At 43.3% G+C, this 13,157-nt stretch overlaps 1 protein-coding gene across 1 annotated transcript; it reads right to left on the bottom strand.

Annotated features, from left to right (window-relative positions):
* Window positions 1-1,519: 1,519 nt before the first annotated feature.
* On the bottom strand, window positions 1,520-12,586 carry LOC119441282 (speckle-type POZ protein). Its single transcript, XM_037705905.2, has 4 exons — window positions 12,214-12,586; window positions 11,548-11,738; window positions 7,659-8,150; window positions 1,520-4,574 (listed from the first exon to the last, which is right to left on the bottom strand). The coding sequence occupies exons 1-4, from the start codon at window positions 12,221-12,223 to the stop codon at window positions 4,191-4,193; spliced, it is 1,077 nt and encodes a 358-aa protein (XP_037561833.1). The 5' UTR covers window positions 12,224-12,586; the 3' UTR covers window positions 1,520-4,190.
* Window positions 12,587-13,157: the final 571 nt, after the last annotated feature.

Here is a 13,157-nt window from a genome sequence, read left to right as displayed (position 1 = left end):
CACAAAAACACTATCTTACTTCAGTGGGCGTATAGTTTGAAAATACATCATTTGAAAAAATCGTTGCGACATCGGATGGTAACTTGTTCCATTGGCTTATGGTTCTGGGAAAAAATGACATTTTAAACGCTTCAGTTTTGCACGCTATTTCTTTAACCTTATTTTCATGGTCCAGCCGTTCAGAAACATAATCAGGCTTGAAAGCATCTGCCTGTCCGGTCAATATATCTTTTTCCACAGGTCAACGGAATGGAGTAGAAATCATTCGCGCACTCCACAAATCACAACCCTGAGTGCAAAGTGATTAGCGCTGACTGCAGTGTGCTGACAGCAGTGTGCAAAGCAACATTGATGTATTTCTTATAGCTCGGAGTAATGGACACTCACTCCTACAGCAATAGAACGTGCAACTCCTGTAGGTGCAAGGAAACCCATGAGAACACGTTGTGTACCTATCCCCGGTAAAATTTCTAATGCCTTCGACTTTGTTTAAACAACATTAAACCAGGTGAATTCTAGACCATTTTCCCGAGTAAAGAAAAAAATGGCATCGTGGACACATTCATCGCTGGTACAAAATGTTACTTGCACTTAAATGTAGTTCTTAAAGTGGACCGCTCTGAGGTACGATTTATATAGTCCACCTATGCATCTTGCCTTTCCCGCATGCATGCCGTGCACACTCACTCCCATCTTTGCTTCCCCTTTCTTTTACCCATAGTGTAGGGTAGCAAATCAGACGCTTGTCTGGTCTACATCCCTGCCTTTCCTCTCCTTGCTTTCTCTATCCCAACATACTACCTGTAGCGCCCCCACGAAGAACTATCTCTTAAGTGATTTGGTCGGAGACATGGCTCAAGAAATAAGATTCAAAAAACGAGCATGAAAGAACACACAACTGCACAACTGCAGCATGAGCACTGACTACTTTTACAAAGGTAAAGAGAGACATACTTTTAACCACATTCTCAAGCGATGTCACATACAGCACCAACAGTAGGAACAAAAAGACGTCAGCAATAAGAAAATAGCCTAGGCATGCACAAATTGCAATATTCATAGTGAAAAATGATGACAAGTAAAAGGCAACTGTAACCAACATGAGTCACTAAAGCATCACTCTCTCCTAGACAATGTCTTTTGAAAAGCTACATACCTAAGTTGCATTTTACAAGTGCCGAGGTTCTTACTAATCTCTCACTCCTGTTATTGGTGCTATATGCATGTCACGCGAGAATGTTGTTAAAATTAGTTCTCCTTAAAGAAATAAAACCAATTGGTAGTTGGTGCTTGTCATTTATTTTTCCCTAGTTTGCTGCACCTCACTTCTTGAATCTCCACCGCTGAAAGGAATTCTACAGAATTGTTTAAAGTATATCTTAATCACATTTCCAACGTCACCTGTGGAAAGACTGCACCTACGTGTTGATATTCTGGGTCATGCCACGTTAAAGCAATAGTATGGGCCTCCCAGGCGACAGTGTAATCACAACATTGACAAAAATGCTGAAACATGAAGTGCTGCCTATCACATTTCCTTTTATTACAACGAATACAATGACATAGGTAAATACAGTTCTTATTTGATATTGGTTAGTCGAAACCTTTATTCTACGTATGTACATTTGCACTAGTATGTTGAAAGCATCACCACAGCTTTGTGCACGGTGTAGTGCAAATGCCAAATGCACTCTCTAGATGCTGAAAAATGCGTAAAATACCTTTGGCCTCTAGGACTTGAGCGTTCAAGCAACTAAGCATTGCAGCACCCTGAACTGACCTTAGTGTGTACTCTGAGGAACATTAAATACATTGCCAAGCATTGTAAATATATATGCCAAAGGATATTTGCACATTCAGCGGAAACACGCAGCCCATTGATCTTGCATCACCATCTGGGTGCCACCTGTATTTGCACTTTTATTTACTTTGGAGTGGTTGCTAAAGCTAACCAAGGCCACCTTTTTGTACATACAATGGTTGGCAGATATAATAGATGAAGTTGTGCAGCAGGTGCCGAAGGAAACGGAAAGACTGTGCAAGACCAACAGCTTAGTCCCACAAGACATGCTGGATCACAGTGCTTCACAAAGTGCAACAGAAACTTGGCCATGCTCAAACCATCTCTCAGCCTGGACAGCTTTGCCAAACAACACAGTCACTCGGCCCACCCAAGTGGTATATTTGTAAGCAACAATTGTTCTGTGAAAGGTGAGCAAACTAGTGCAAGGTACAATACAATCTATGTGTGAAGTTCTGATAAATAATGTATTTCAAACTACTGAAGCCACTCGTATTTCATTCAATAAAATTAGAGCTGTAGATCTACACAGGACAAGCGTCACCACAAGTTTCCACATGTTGTACCAACATCAAAGTCTGCTAATGGCCTAGGCAGGTCACTGCCAGCATTAATTGCACAAGAACAGTTGCACACGAAGTTGAGAAAGCTTAACGTGACTAATCCATCAAGACGAACATTTCTTTGTGTAGCAACCTATAGCAAAAATTATGGAGAGCTTGTAGAATGCCCCCGATGTGTCAAAATTTGAGAGAACTGCTACTGACAGTTATTTTCTAAGACTTGGTCCAAACTATGTCTGTTAGCTTTCAGCACAAGCTTTACACACAAGCACTTAACACTACCACAATGCTTACAGCTGTTTACCTGACTGCTGCATAGCAACAACACAGTTGCTGCAATGCAGCAACGTGCCATTTGGCTTTCTTAGCTTTTCCATGAGAGTGACATAACTTGCTTCACCCACTTTTTGACACCTGTGCAAGCAGACAGTTGGCATGTGGGTTCTGAAGCATTGACTGCTGCTGCTTTAAAACATATGCCAAAGTATCAAACTTATCATTGATGCATCTGCTTAACATAGGAAACTTAGTGTGCAACCGATGTCAAACGCTTCAAAGCTACATCACATTCCAGAGTGATAAGATTAACTCATGGGAACGTCACAAAATGTAATCACCAGCAATCCTTACAGGAGGGATATGTGTCTAAAGCATCCAAAAGGAAGCCACGTTTCTAACTTTTACCAGCAGCTTCAGAACAAAGTGCCAACAAACAAGGAACATAGAAATGCAGATAAATGCCAAGTTACGCACAGCTAAAAATTGTTAGTTGCTAGTTGCGAGTAGTGCCAGCACTTGCTTTTCTATGTCCCTTGTTTACTGGCACTTTTTTCTGAAGATGAATTGTATACCAACTTGCCCAGGTTACAGTTCTTTCTCTCACTTTTATGTCTCAGCCCTAGCAAACAAGTGGCAAACACTACACACTACTCGGTATTCATTTTTGCTTCTTATCACAATGACACTTTCCCCCGAAGGTATTGGCAGAGGTGACGCAGCACATTCTATTCACTATTTTTCTATTCCTTGCAAAGACAGTCGTGTGTGTGTTTTAACTTTCGTTAGTGCACATAGCAGTGTCTGGAATGAAAACTTCCGTACTGCACACACAGTACATTTTCAACGTGGCACAAACTTTAAGAGGAAAAAATTTTTACAACAAAGTGCACACCACTGCAGCAAAGTACTGGCTGATAATTCCCGCAAATCACACTTGGTCGCTGGCTTGAGGGCTTTGCCAATGTCAGTGGCACGTGTGCCACAATGACTAATCGAGCCTCAATCGTAGTAACCTCCACGAGCCAGCACAGTCCTCACTTCTCACTCAACCAATTCAACAAAGGCCAGCTGTGCAAGATGCCTAAACCATATTTAATGCATGCTAAGTAATACTTGGAGCAGAAGCATTTAAAGCTATTAACACCATACAAACTTTTGCATTTGCCTGATCTTCTACAAGAAACTTTCAACACACTGCCGATGACTATGCCATCTGGCAAAAGCTCTCCCATGAATAAAACTAAATAGCTGACTTAATGCAATGGCCAGCGTCAGCTAGAAGCATAACCTGACAGCACAACTGATGCACTTTGAGGGTCTTAACAAAGACTACACGAGTTCTTTCATTAGTTCAAGATTCATGTCTAGCTTGACAAAAGATAGCGACCTAATTTTCATCAGCGCACATCAAAAGGTGATGCTTGTGTACGCTTAAGCACAAACTTCTGCCTTTGGTTGAACTTCTAAAAAGATTCACTCAACACCATTCAAATGCACACTGAACACTGGAGCAAAATGCTGGGATACGCCTCCCCATCAGCAGCAAATTATGGGGCTGACTCGAGGGTATTGCCAATATCTGCAATGAGCATAAACAGTCGCTCAGTTATGTCAGGTTTGCCCCAGATGTTCTTCCAACCAGCAGTCCTTTGTACAGCCACCAAGTGGTCTGCAATGAAGCGAGCAATGCTCCGCGAGAGCTCAGCGTCACTGTACATGTTAGAGAGGACAAAGGCATCGGCCGCCCTCTCCACAGTCAGGTTTGAACCCAAGTAGTCCCCACAGAGAGTCTTCAGTTCACTCATAGAGTACTTGTCTGCAGCCACATACAGGTCTTCGGCAACCTTGTCCAGGTTTGGAACTTCACCCGTGTAGATAAAGAGCAGCATCTCACGCATGGCGTCAAAGGATTGGTCTGGCAGGTGGATTACCTGTTGCAATTTTACAGATGGTTGTTATTCAAGCAGATGAAACAAAAAAAAAACATTCTATTTTTAATAAAACTTGCAGAAAGGCTAGTTGGTCTTCCCCATTCGGGTAAGTTGCGCTACACAGGTTACTGCAAAACCACATTAATGGCAGACTGAACAAGACATGAAACGAAGGGCATAAACTAGGTACCAATTGAAGTTTATCCTTAGAACAGAGTACAAAGTTTTGAGTACATTGGGCCTTTGCAACCCCTTGCTTAATCCCTTTTAGAAAGTGCTTTCCTTTGTGCCCCTCACGCTTATTTACAAGGGAGCCATGCAGGGGCCATATGACCAAGGCGTTGGTGAGGTTGGTGGTCAGTAAGAACAGCTAGCAAATATTCCTTTATTCACTCACCTGTTTTGGTTTGGTTATGAGGCCCTTTTTGAATTTTCTCCTCCTGCCGTGTTACCTTTCACATGTACACATACCGTATTCATTCAAATCTAGGCCCACAGCTTTTTTTCAAATAATCATATCCCAAACTCTAGGGTCGGCTTAGATTGGTAGATTTTATAAAACGTGCCAGTTTTCAACAGAAATTTATAAATATGGTGCATAGCGAGCACCATCTAGAAAAGTCAGTATCGCAGCCACTACTAGCTGCACCAGTAGCCAACTGAAGTACACGAGCAATGTCACCATTTTGACCTGTGTCGTATCAATAGTATCAGCATCGGCGTGCGGCATGGCATTATCGTGATGGCACCAAACAGGCAACGCCACTATAGTGCCACTTTCTTGCGAAAAGTTCTGCTAGCCGCAGAAGCATCGTGAAACATTCAAGCCGAGCGGGACTTCAGCATCGATGAGAACAACATCCATTGTTGGAGGGGGCACAGAGAGATGCTTTTTGCATGCGCTGCAACCAAGATGGCATTTACCCACGAACTTTGATCATGTGCTCCTTCAAAAAGTGCAGCATCTGTAATATGCTCGATGGTACTGAATATAGTGCACTGTTTGAAGATGACAGCGATAAAGAAGATACCGACGAGGCTTGCAGCGATGATTACGTAGAATGAGATCGGCATGTTCATATTCAATAAATGCTGTTTTCATTTTGTTAATGCTGTCCACGCTTTTTTGCTCGGCCTACATTCGAGGTAAGTTTTTTTTTTCTTCTGGATTCGGATTTTTGTGGGTTGGCTTAGAATCGGGGTCGGCCTAAATTAAGTATATATGCTACATTATACATATAGGTATGTTTTTTTTTTTTGAACAATAAACTAAGATGTTAGTTCGCACACATCGTTTTATGTCTCATTCAGTCTACTTTTGTTTTGTTTTTCAGACACCTGTGTAGTGCAACTTGCACGGATAATGAATTTCTTTTTTACTGCAGCTTTGCCTGCCCACTTAACAAAGTAACAAAGAGGAATCTCCAAGCTAGAAACTCATTTACTAAAGCCCCATCACAAATCTGATTTCATCAAATCGACAGAATGCAAATCAATGTTGGCAGCCAGCAACAGCTTGTGTTAGCTTTATCTTTGTAAGCTGCTTATTGACATCAAAAAGCAGCACATATGGTTTTCGACTTTCACCATCCCACTATAGTAGGCGATCACAAGAATACAGAAACTGCTAACATAATCAGTGGTGTCATTACAACATGGTCACAAGGTCCGACACTGGATCGGTTTCATTTGAATGTGGGAGGTGCGGTGGCTCTGCCCAACCTGGTCTCCGTGGGGCCGCTTATAGGTTCTGTACACTTTCAACACTAGTAGAATAGATTTTATGGGATGATTAGTGTACAGTAAGCAATTGAATCTCACTATGGCAATGGCAACCCACAAGTTTCTCATATGCATTAGCGAGAAAGTCAATGTTACACCGAGCTCAGCCTTATGGCACGTACACACTAGCGGCAAAGCGCGCGTGGTGCGCCGCCAGTGACAAGATGCGCGCCGCGAAACAGGTTTTTTTTGCCGCTGGAGGGATCGCTCCTGGACATATTTTTTGCGGTTTTCTGCGTGCCGCGGATGAAGGAGACCAATGAGAGCGGCCCGCTTCCATGATGTGCGTGCGGGAAACTGGTGTCATGCGGAACCGCCGACCGCTCGTTTCGTACTGACATCCGGTGTTAGCTGAAAAGTCATTTCACACTATCGTCTGCACGCGTCAGCTGCCGGATGGAGCTGACTGATAGTTCGAGGAGGGGGGAGGAGTCTATGCTGCCATAGCTGCGTCTTGCCGCCGCCGGCGCGCCGCGCGCGTTTTGCCACTAGTGTGTACGTGCCATTACAGTGCTTGAGGAAGGCCCTTCTTTAGAAAATAAGTCAATTGCAGATACATTTAGGTGCATTTTTAAGAATTATTATCTTAGAACTGAGACAGTCTCACAATTATTATTAAATGGGCATGATTCTGTAACCACTTGGCTTTAACCCTACAAGAGCAACACATGTTTTACATTAACAGCATGGTCGGGATCATGCAAGCATCTCGCTTTCCAAACGCTTGCTTGTGCTCCTATGATTCGCCGGGCACACCGTTTTCGTCAGTGGTCATCAGGACGGCGAGCGGAAGCACAAATTTAACACTGCCTGCCCAGCGAAGTAGGAGGCTACACAAACGTTTGAAAAGCAAGATACTTATGAGATACCACCCCAGAACTATATAACCCCAGTACATTGCAAGTTGTCATGCTACTACAGTCAAATCCACTTATAACAACATTCAACAAGAAAATTCCTTTGTTATAACCGATAATTTTTATAACCGGGTTGCACGAAAATAGCAGATAGGTCAGACATTAAATTAAATTCGGAGGTTTCATGTCACAAAACTACGATAGGATTATGAGGCATGCCATAGTAGGGGACTCCGGATTAATTTCGACCACTTGGAGTTCTTTAACGTGCACCCAATGCACAGTACACAAGCATTTTTGCATTTGGCCCCCATCGAAATGCAGCCGCCACAGCCAGGATTTAATACCGAGCCCTCGGGCTTAGCAGCGGAATGCCAAAGTGACTGCACCACCATGGCCGCCGCGGCCGGGTTTCAGACATCGCATAACATATCAGAATGCTTACCTGCTCTTGCGACTCCTTTGTGGGATGCGAGAACATGGCGCCAAACACAGGCGACGAAAGCATCAGGACGTCGCGATGGGCATACAGGTTCCGCTGCTGCACCGTCAGCTGCACGTTGCCAAAGCTCTTGTCCTCAAGCAGGCCTGCCAAATTCTTGAGCAGCGGACTGACAGGGATGTCAGTGCGCTTGATGGGTGTGTTGGTGCTGTTCGCAAGGAACTCAACCTCAAACAGAATGCTTAGGGAATCGCCATGAATGCACTTATTCTCGCGGTTGTAGAGAAATGCCTTGCAGAGCTCAATGCCCAGGTAGTTGGTGCTGCCACGGTACAGCGTGTGGAAGCCGTTGTGGAAGTACCGCTGCACGGGCCGGCCTGCCTCACCAAGAAGTGTCAGCGTGTACACACAGTTGCGCCCCTGCATCCCGTGGACGGGCACCACACAGATGGATGCATAGTCCTTAGTTAGATCCAACCGAAGCTTGAGGCGCACCTGAAAACGACGAGCCACGATTTTATCATGACATCACACGCTTGCACTAAGGGATTGCTCACAGAAAAATGTGTTCTGCAAGCAACAGTAAAAGAACTAATTTCTGTCCAGCTGTATAAGTGAAATTCAGTGGCCAGCACTTTCGCAAGTCAAAGTGCACCCATACAGATGTCTGGTAAGAGTAATTAACAGAAGTTAATAAGCAGCCACACAGTACAGATGGTTAAATTAAAATTAATTTAAATGATGGGGTTTTACGTCCCAAAACCACATCTGATTATGAAGGCACACCGTAGTGGGGGACTCCGGATTAATTTGGATCACATAGGGTTCTTTAACGTGCACTTAAATTGAAGTACACAGGTGTCTTCTGCATTTCGCCCCCCATCGAAATGTCGCCGCCATAGCCGGGATTTCATCCCTCGACCTCATGCTTAGCAACCCAACACCATAACCACAAGCAACCACAGCGGGTCGTATAGATGGTTGTTGGTCAATTGCGAGCAACCTTGTAAGAACACAAAATATTTTAAACTTGTATGAACTAGTATAAGGTCTTACTAGTGAAACATGTAAATGTTAACACATTAGCTAAACCAGAAGCAAAATTTCTGTGTGCACTAATAGCAAGTACTGTCCAACCTTGGTATAACAAGGTCACATTTGACACTAAAATAATTTAATTAATGCAATATTCATTGTAAGCATATGATATATCCGTTATGCAGATATTAACAGGAAAGCGTTTTATATTTACTATATTATATCCGATAATTCAATATCTCAATGTATTTCACTATACTGAGCTATTAACTTTTAATACATGGCACCCCCAACTCCAACAATACCATTTATTATTTAATCAAATGTAGCACTGCAGCACAAGAATGTACAATGTATAAAGATTGATCACAGCTCTACAATTTAAAAAGACATTGTAGTTTAACACACTGTGTAAACATGCTTTTGTTTGATTAAAAGAAAATTATGGGGTTTTACGTGCCAAAACCAGTTCTGATTATGAGGCACGCCGTAGTGGGGGACTCCGGAAATTTGGACCACCTGGGGTTCTTTAACGTGCACCTAAATTTAAGTACACGGGTGTTTTCGCATTTCGCCCCCATCGAAATGCGGCCGCCGTGGCTTTTTTTTTTGAACTAGACCTAAATTTTGTTGCAGCTTGCTTTAAAGTATATTGTTTTCCCAACCTTCATGCTTGCTAAGTGTCATTCTTTTACGTGCAAGAAGTGTGCGGTAGAGTTTCGACAATTTAGCCATTCCTTTGTCCCATGACTGCCACTGTTACGGTGCACCAGATAGGACCACCTTTCAGTTGGAAGCAACATTACATGTATCAGATGTGAATAAGCTACAGGAATGGACCTTTATCAAACAGACTCAATGTAGCCATTATATATTGCAGTGGACTCTCGTTGCACGAAATCACAAGGGACAAAGGAAATAAGTTGAACTTATCGGAGTTTCAATTACCGATAGAATGACCTCAACGGTACACAAGATGCTCTTTTGAAAGATACTTTATTGCCAACAGGCGTAGCAGATCTGGGCCAATATGACGTTGAAACTATTCCAATCTGTCTTCATTCCAAATCAGCCATTAGCCCTCCTTGACAGGTCAAAATGGCTCGGGCTCTGCCCATGTAGGCGTGGCGACCACCCATATGAGCTGGAGCCGAACCACTCTGACCTATCACGGAGGGCTAATGGCCGATTTGGAATAAAGACAGATTGGAATAGTTTTACGTTATACCAGCACTGATTACCAAAGCTGCTTCTTGCAAATTTTCTACTTGCACGCCAGCCACTGAGTAGAGCTATAAACACCAAACGAAAATTCAAGAAAATAGTTATTTATTGAAAAAGTAGTCATTTCGAAGCAACCACTCTCGAAGCCATCGGTAACATTGATTTTTGTATCCAGCGTGAGCGCACTGTGTGAGCGTTTCTGTACCGCCATCGGAAAAGCTAAGTAAACTCACAGCTCACTGACATTGCTCACACAAAACAAGCCCTGCAAGCCACAACTACGGTAGAGCAACACTAACCACAGCACCAACTAACGGCAGCCAAAGTCGGCTTAGTAAGAACATGGAGAACTGGCTCGAAAACCTGAAAAGGAAACGCACAGACAGTGATACGTATCTCAATGTCACTGAGATTGATCACCCAATTTAGTTTGTAATATTTTTAGTTCCATGTACCCAGAGTTGGAAAAAATGTGGTTCTGCTTAACAAACTTTTTTTTCCCTTTAATGTAAAACCAACCAACTTTATGTTCCGTCTAAGCGGCAATCCCATTTAAGCTATTTCTGTTTGAGATTCTACTGTACCTTGTTTAGAAGTAATAAAATATTTATGTTCCAAGGTCATTTTTCTCGAATTTCTTATTAGATTCAGAAATTTCACAATTTGGCAAAAATTTGTCTTAAGCTTTTTTTCCAGTTCCCCACACAACATGAAGGTTGTCAGATGAGGCACAAACCCTACGTTGGAGCTCAATCATAGTTGTATGACCAGCTATGAAGTGGCTTCATTGTGCATTCACTAGTCACATTACTGCACTTTCCTGGAACCGGCAGAAATGCAGGTACAGTCAGCTTGCAAGTCCAATCTGATAGATTGATGACAAGCTATGAAGTGGTTTGACTGTGTATTCACTAATCCCATTGCTGCGTTTCCCTGAAACAAGCCGAAATGTGGGTACAGTCATCTTATATGGCCAACCTGGCAGATTAAGCAGCAAAGCTTTCTACACTAACTTAGTACTTATTAACTTTCTTTTGACGGACTTAGTAACTTTCTACGCTAACTTCGAGACAAGGTCTCGGAACCGCGTTCACGGCGGGTGCCCAGACCCACTAAAAATACGCCGGACTCAAATCTTATCGATTTGATAATAAAGTTTACGTTCTTCTAGTACAATATTTTTGGACACACAACATATCAGTATGTTTCTATTCAATTATTTCTGCCTAAAAGAACTTACTTTTTGTGGGCTTGGCAAATAACAGCACCATTTTCTGTTGCAATAAGTGTCACCCTGGAATTTATGTTGAATTTCAATGCAGTGTTCTAACAGCAAATACTTGTCTGCCATACATTATCCTGGGAAGAAACAGTTCATTTAGTCTTCCAGTGAACGAAAGGCACCTATTTTCGTAACTGACAACTACCACAGTGAACATAAAGGCATGCATTGATAAGGTCCTCTCACATTGTCATGACAGTTTATGCTACGACGTGCCACCAGCCACCATAAGCTTGGCGGCAGTAAAGCTAATGGTAATTAGAAGCATGAAGTCGACATACATAAATCGACAAACTGTTAACAGTGCTCAGCCCAACAATACAATAGAACATGCGTGTTTGCTTTTACCAGTGGCGAGTCCTTTGGGAACTCTTCACTGAAGAAAGTGCCACTTTGGAAGAACTGGCATTTGCTGAAGTTTTCGATGGTCCAGTGGTGCGAGATGCATTCGGTGTTTATGCGGCTGGTCGATGACGTCCGGCAACTCAGCGACGTCTTCGGGGTCGCCACCGTGGCCCGATCCTGAACAGGGCCCTGTCCTAGAAACCCGTTTACATAACACTGTCAGCGAGAATACTGCAAGTGTCTCAAGACAAACAGAAGCACCGCTACGACCTTCGTCACCGTGATGTCGTTCTCGCCCGGAACCCTCGTGTTGCTTCGGTCACCATCTCGTAAAGTTGGCCTTTGTGAAAAGCTACTCTCCTTCTACACAGGCCCTGTTACACGGTGTCTTTCCACACGTAACAATACGATTAAACAGCGCACTGCCGCTCAACTGCGCATGATGCATAGACGAGTCTCATTGCACATATGCGTGCTACACTCTACCGTAGATCTGGACGCAACAAGTAGCGGGCGATGGTTCTACGAGCAGGTTAATATTATGCATCATAATAAATTATATGTATGGAAGGCAAGGCATCCAAATGCGTTATAAGGAATGCGCGCAGATGGAACATGGCAGGTAGCAAGTACAATGCCGCTGCGAAAAGCTCACGTGCACACGCTTACCTGCCTCCATTGGTTCGGAGCAAGCTGGAGAAGGGAAGTATGATGACCGTAGGTGTCTCAGTTCAACCTAATAAAAACAATGATCACAAGTCATACAGTCCGAAACGGTCGAAAAGCTGTACAGCGCGCATCGTAGGAGTCGAATTTTGGGTCGGAGAGCCAGGGCGATAGGACTGGATGCGTACGCTTGAACGCAGAGGGCAGATATGCCCGTACACAAATTTCCAGTGTGTCGGCGCTACATAAATACTACGACAAGAGCTGTAAGCGCACAGAATTTCAACAAAATAGAAACAGAGAGTTTTGTCTCTCAACTGCAGAGCGTGCTACGCTGCTGTTGGAGTAGCTTAGAATACTGCAAGTGGTGAAAGAGGCACGCGAGTACATGGGGGAGCGGGAGGCTCCTGCGGTAAGCAGCCGCCTAATGTCGCTGTTGTCCCTTGTCATGCAATTTGCGTCAGGAGTGGACACACCATTTAAATTTTCTTGATTCTTTTTTAGGTTTCTATGGCTAGGACCTTTCGAAATGTTGCAGAGCCACGTTTTACAAAAATAAAGAAGAAAAAAAAAGATTGTTGTAATCTAAAGATGCTCCACACAAGCTTTCCAAAATCCATAGTGCTTCGAGGTCCATGCCATGGCTACCGTGGCCCGATCCTGAAGGTAGTTTCTACCCTGAAAACCCGTTTAGGTAACGCTGCGAGCATGAATCACGGAAATATGATTACACCGCGCACTGCCGCTTATCTGCGCATGTTGCACAACTTTAATTCTTGTCACTTAGATCATCAGTTATGCGGTTGGCGATTCCAAACCATTCTGTATTCTCCCACTGATACGTTTCTTTTTCTGCCATGCAATCAGCCTGTAGAATTTATTATTTGATTTATCTCCATTTTATTTGTAAACGAAATGAAGAAAATTTATGACTAAATATATTTTAC

The sequence above is a fragment of the Dermacentor silvarum genome, chromosome 2 (genome assembly GCF_013339745.2).
Source record: "Dermacentor silvarum isolate Dsil-2018 chromosome 2, BIME_Dsil_1.4, whole genome shotgun sequence".
Taxonomy (NCBI): domain Eukaryota; kingdom Metazoa; phylum Arthropoda; class Arachnida; order Ixodida; family Ixodidae; genus Dermacentor; species Dermacentor silvarum.
This window is presented reverse-complemented; position numbering and strand designations above follow the sequence as displayed.

Coding starts and splice junctions, on each gene's coding strand:
- LOC119441282 (XM_037705905.2), bottom strand. Junction 8,151..11,547: donor TCCCAAAGGACTCGCCACTG/GTAAAAGCAAAC, acceptor CGTCGTTTTCAG/GTGCGCCTCAAGCTTCGGTT. Junction 4,575..7,658: donor CAAAGGAGTCGCAAGAGCAG/GTAAGCATTCTG, acceptor AAATTGCAACAG/GTAATCCACCTGCCAGACCA.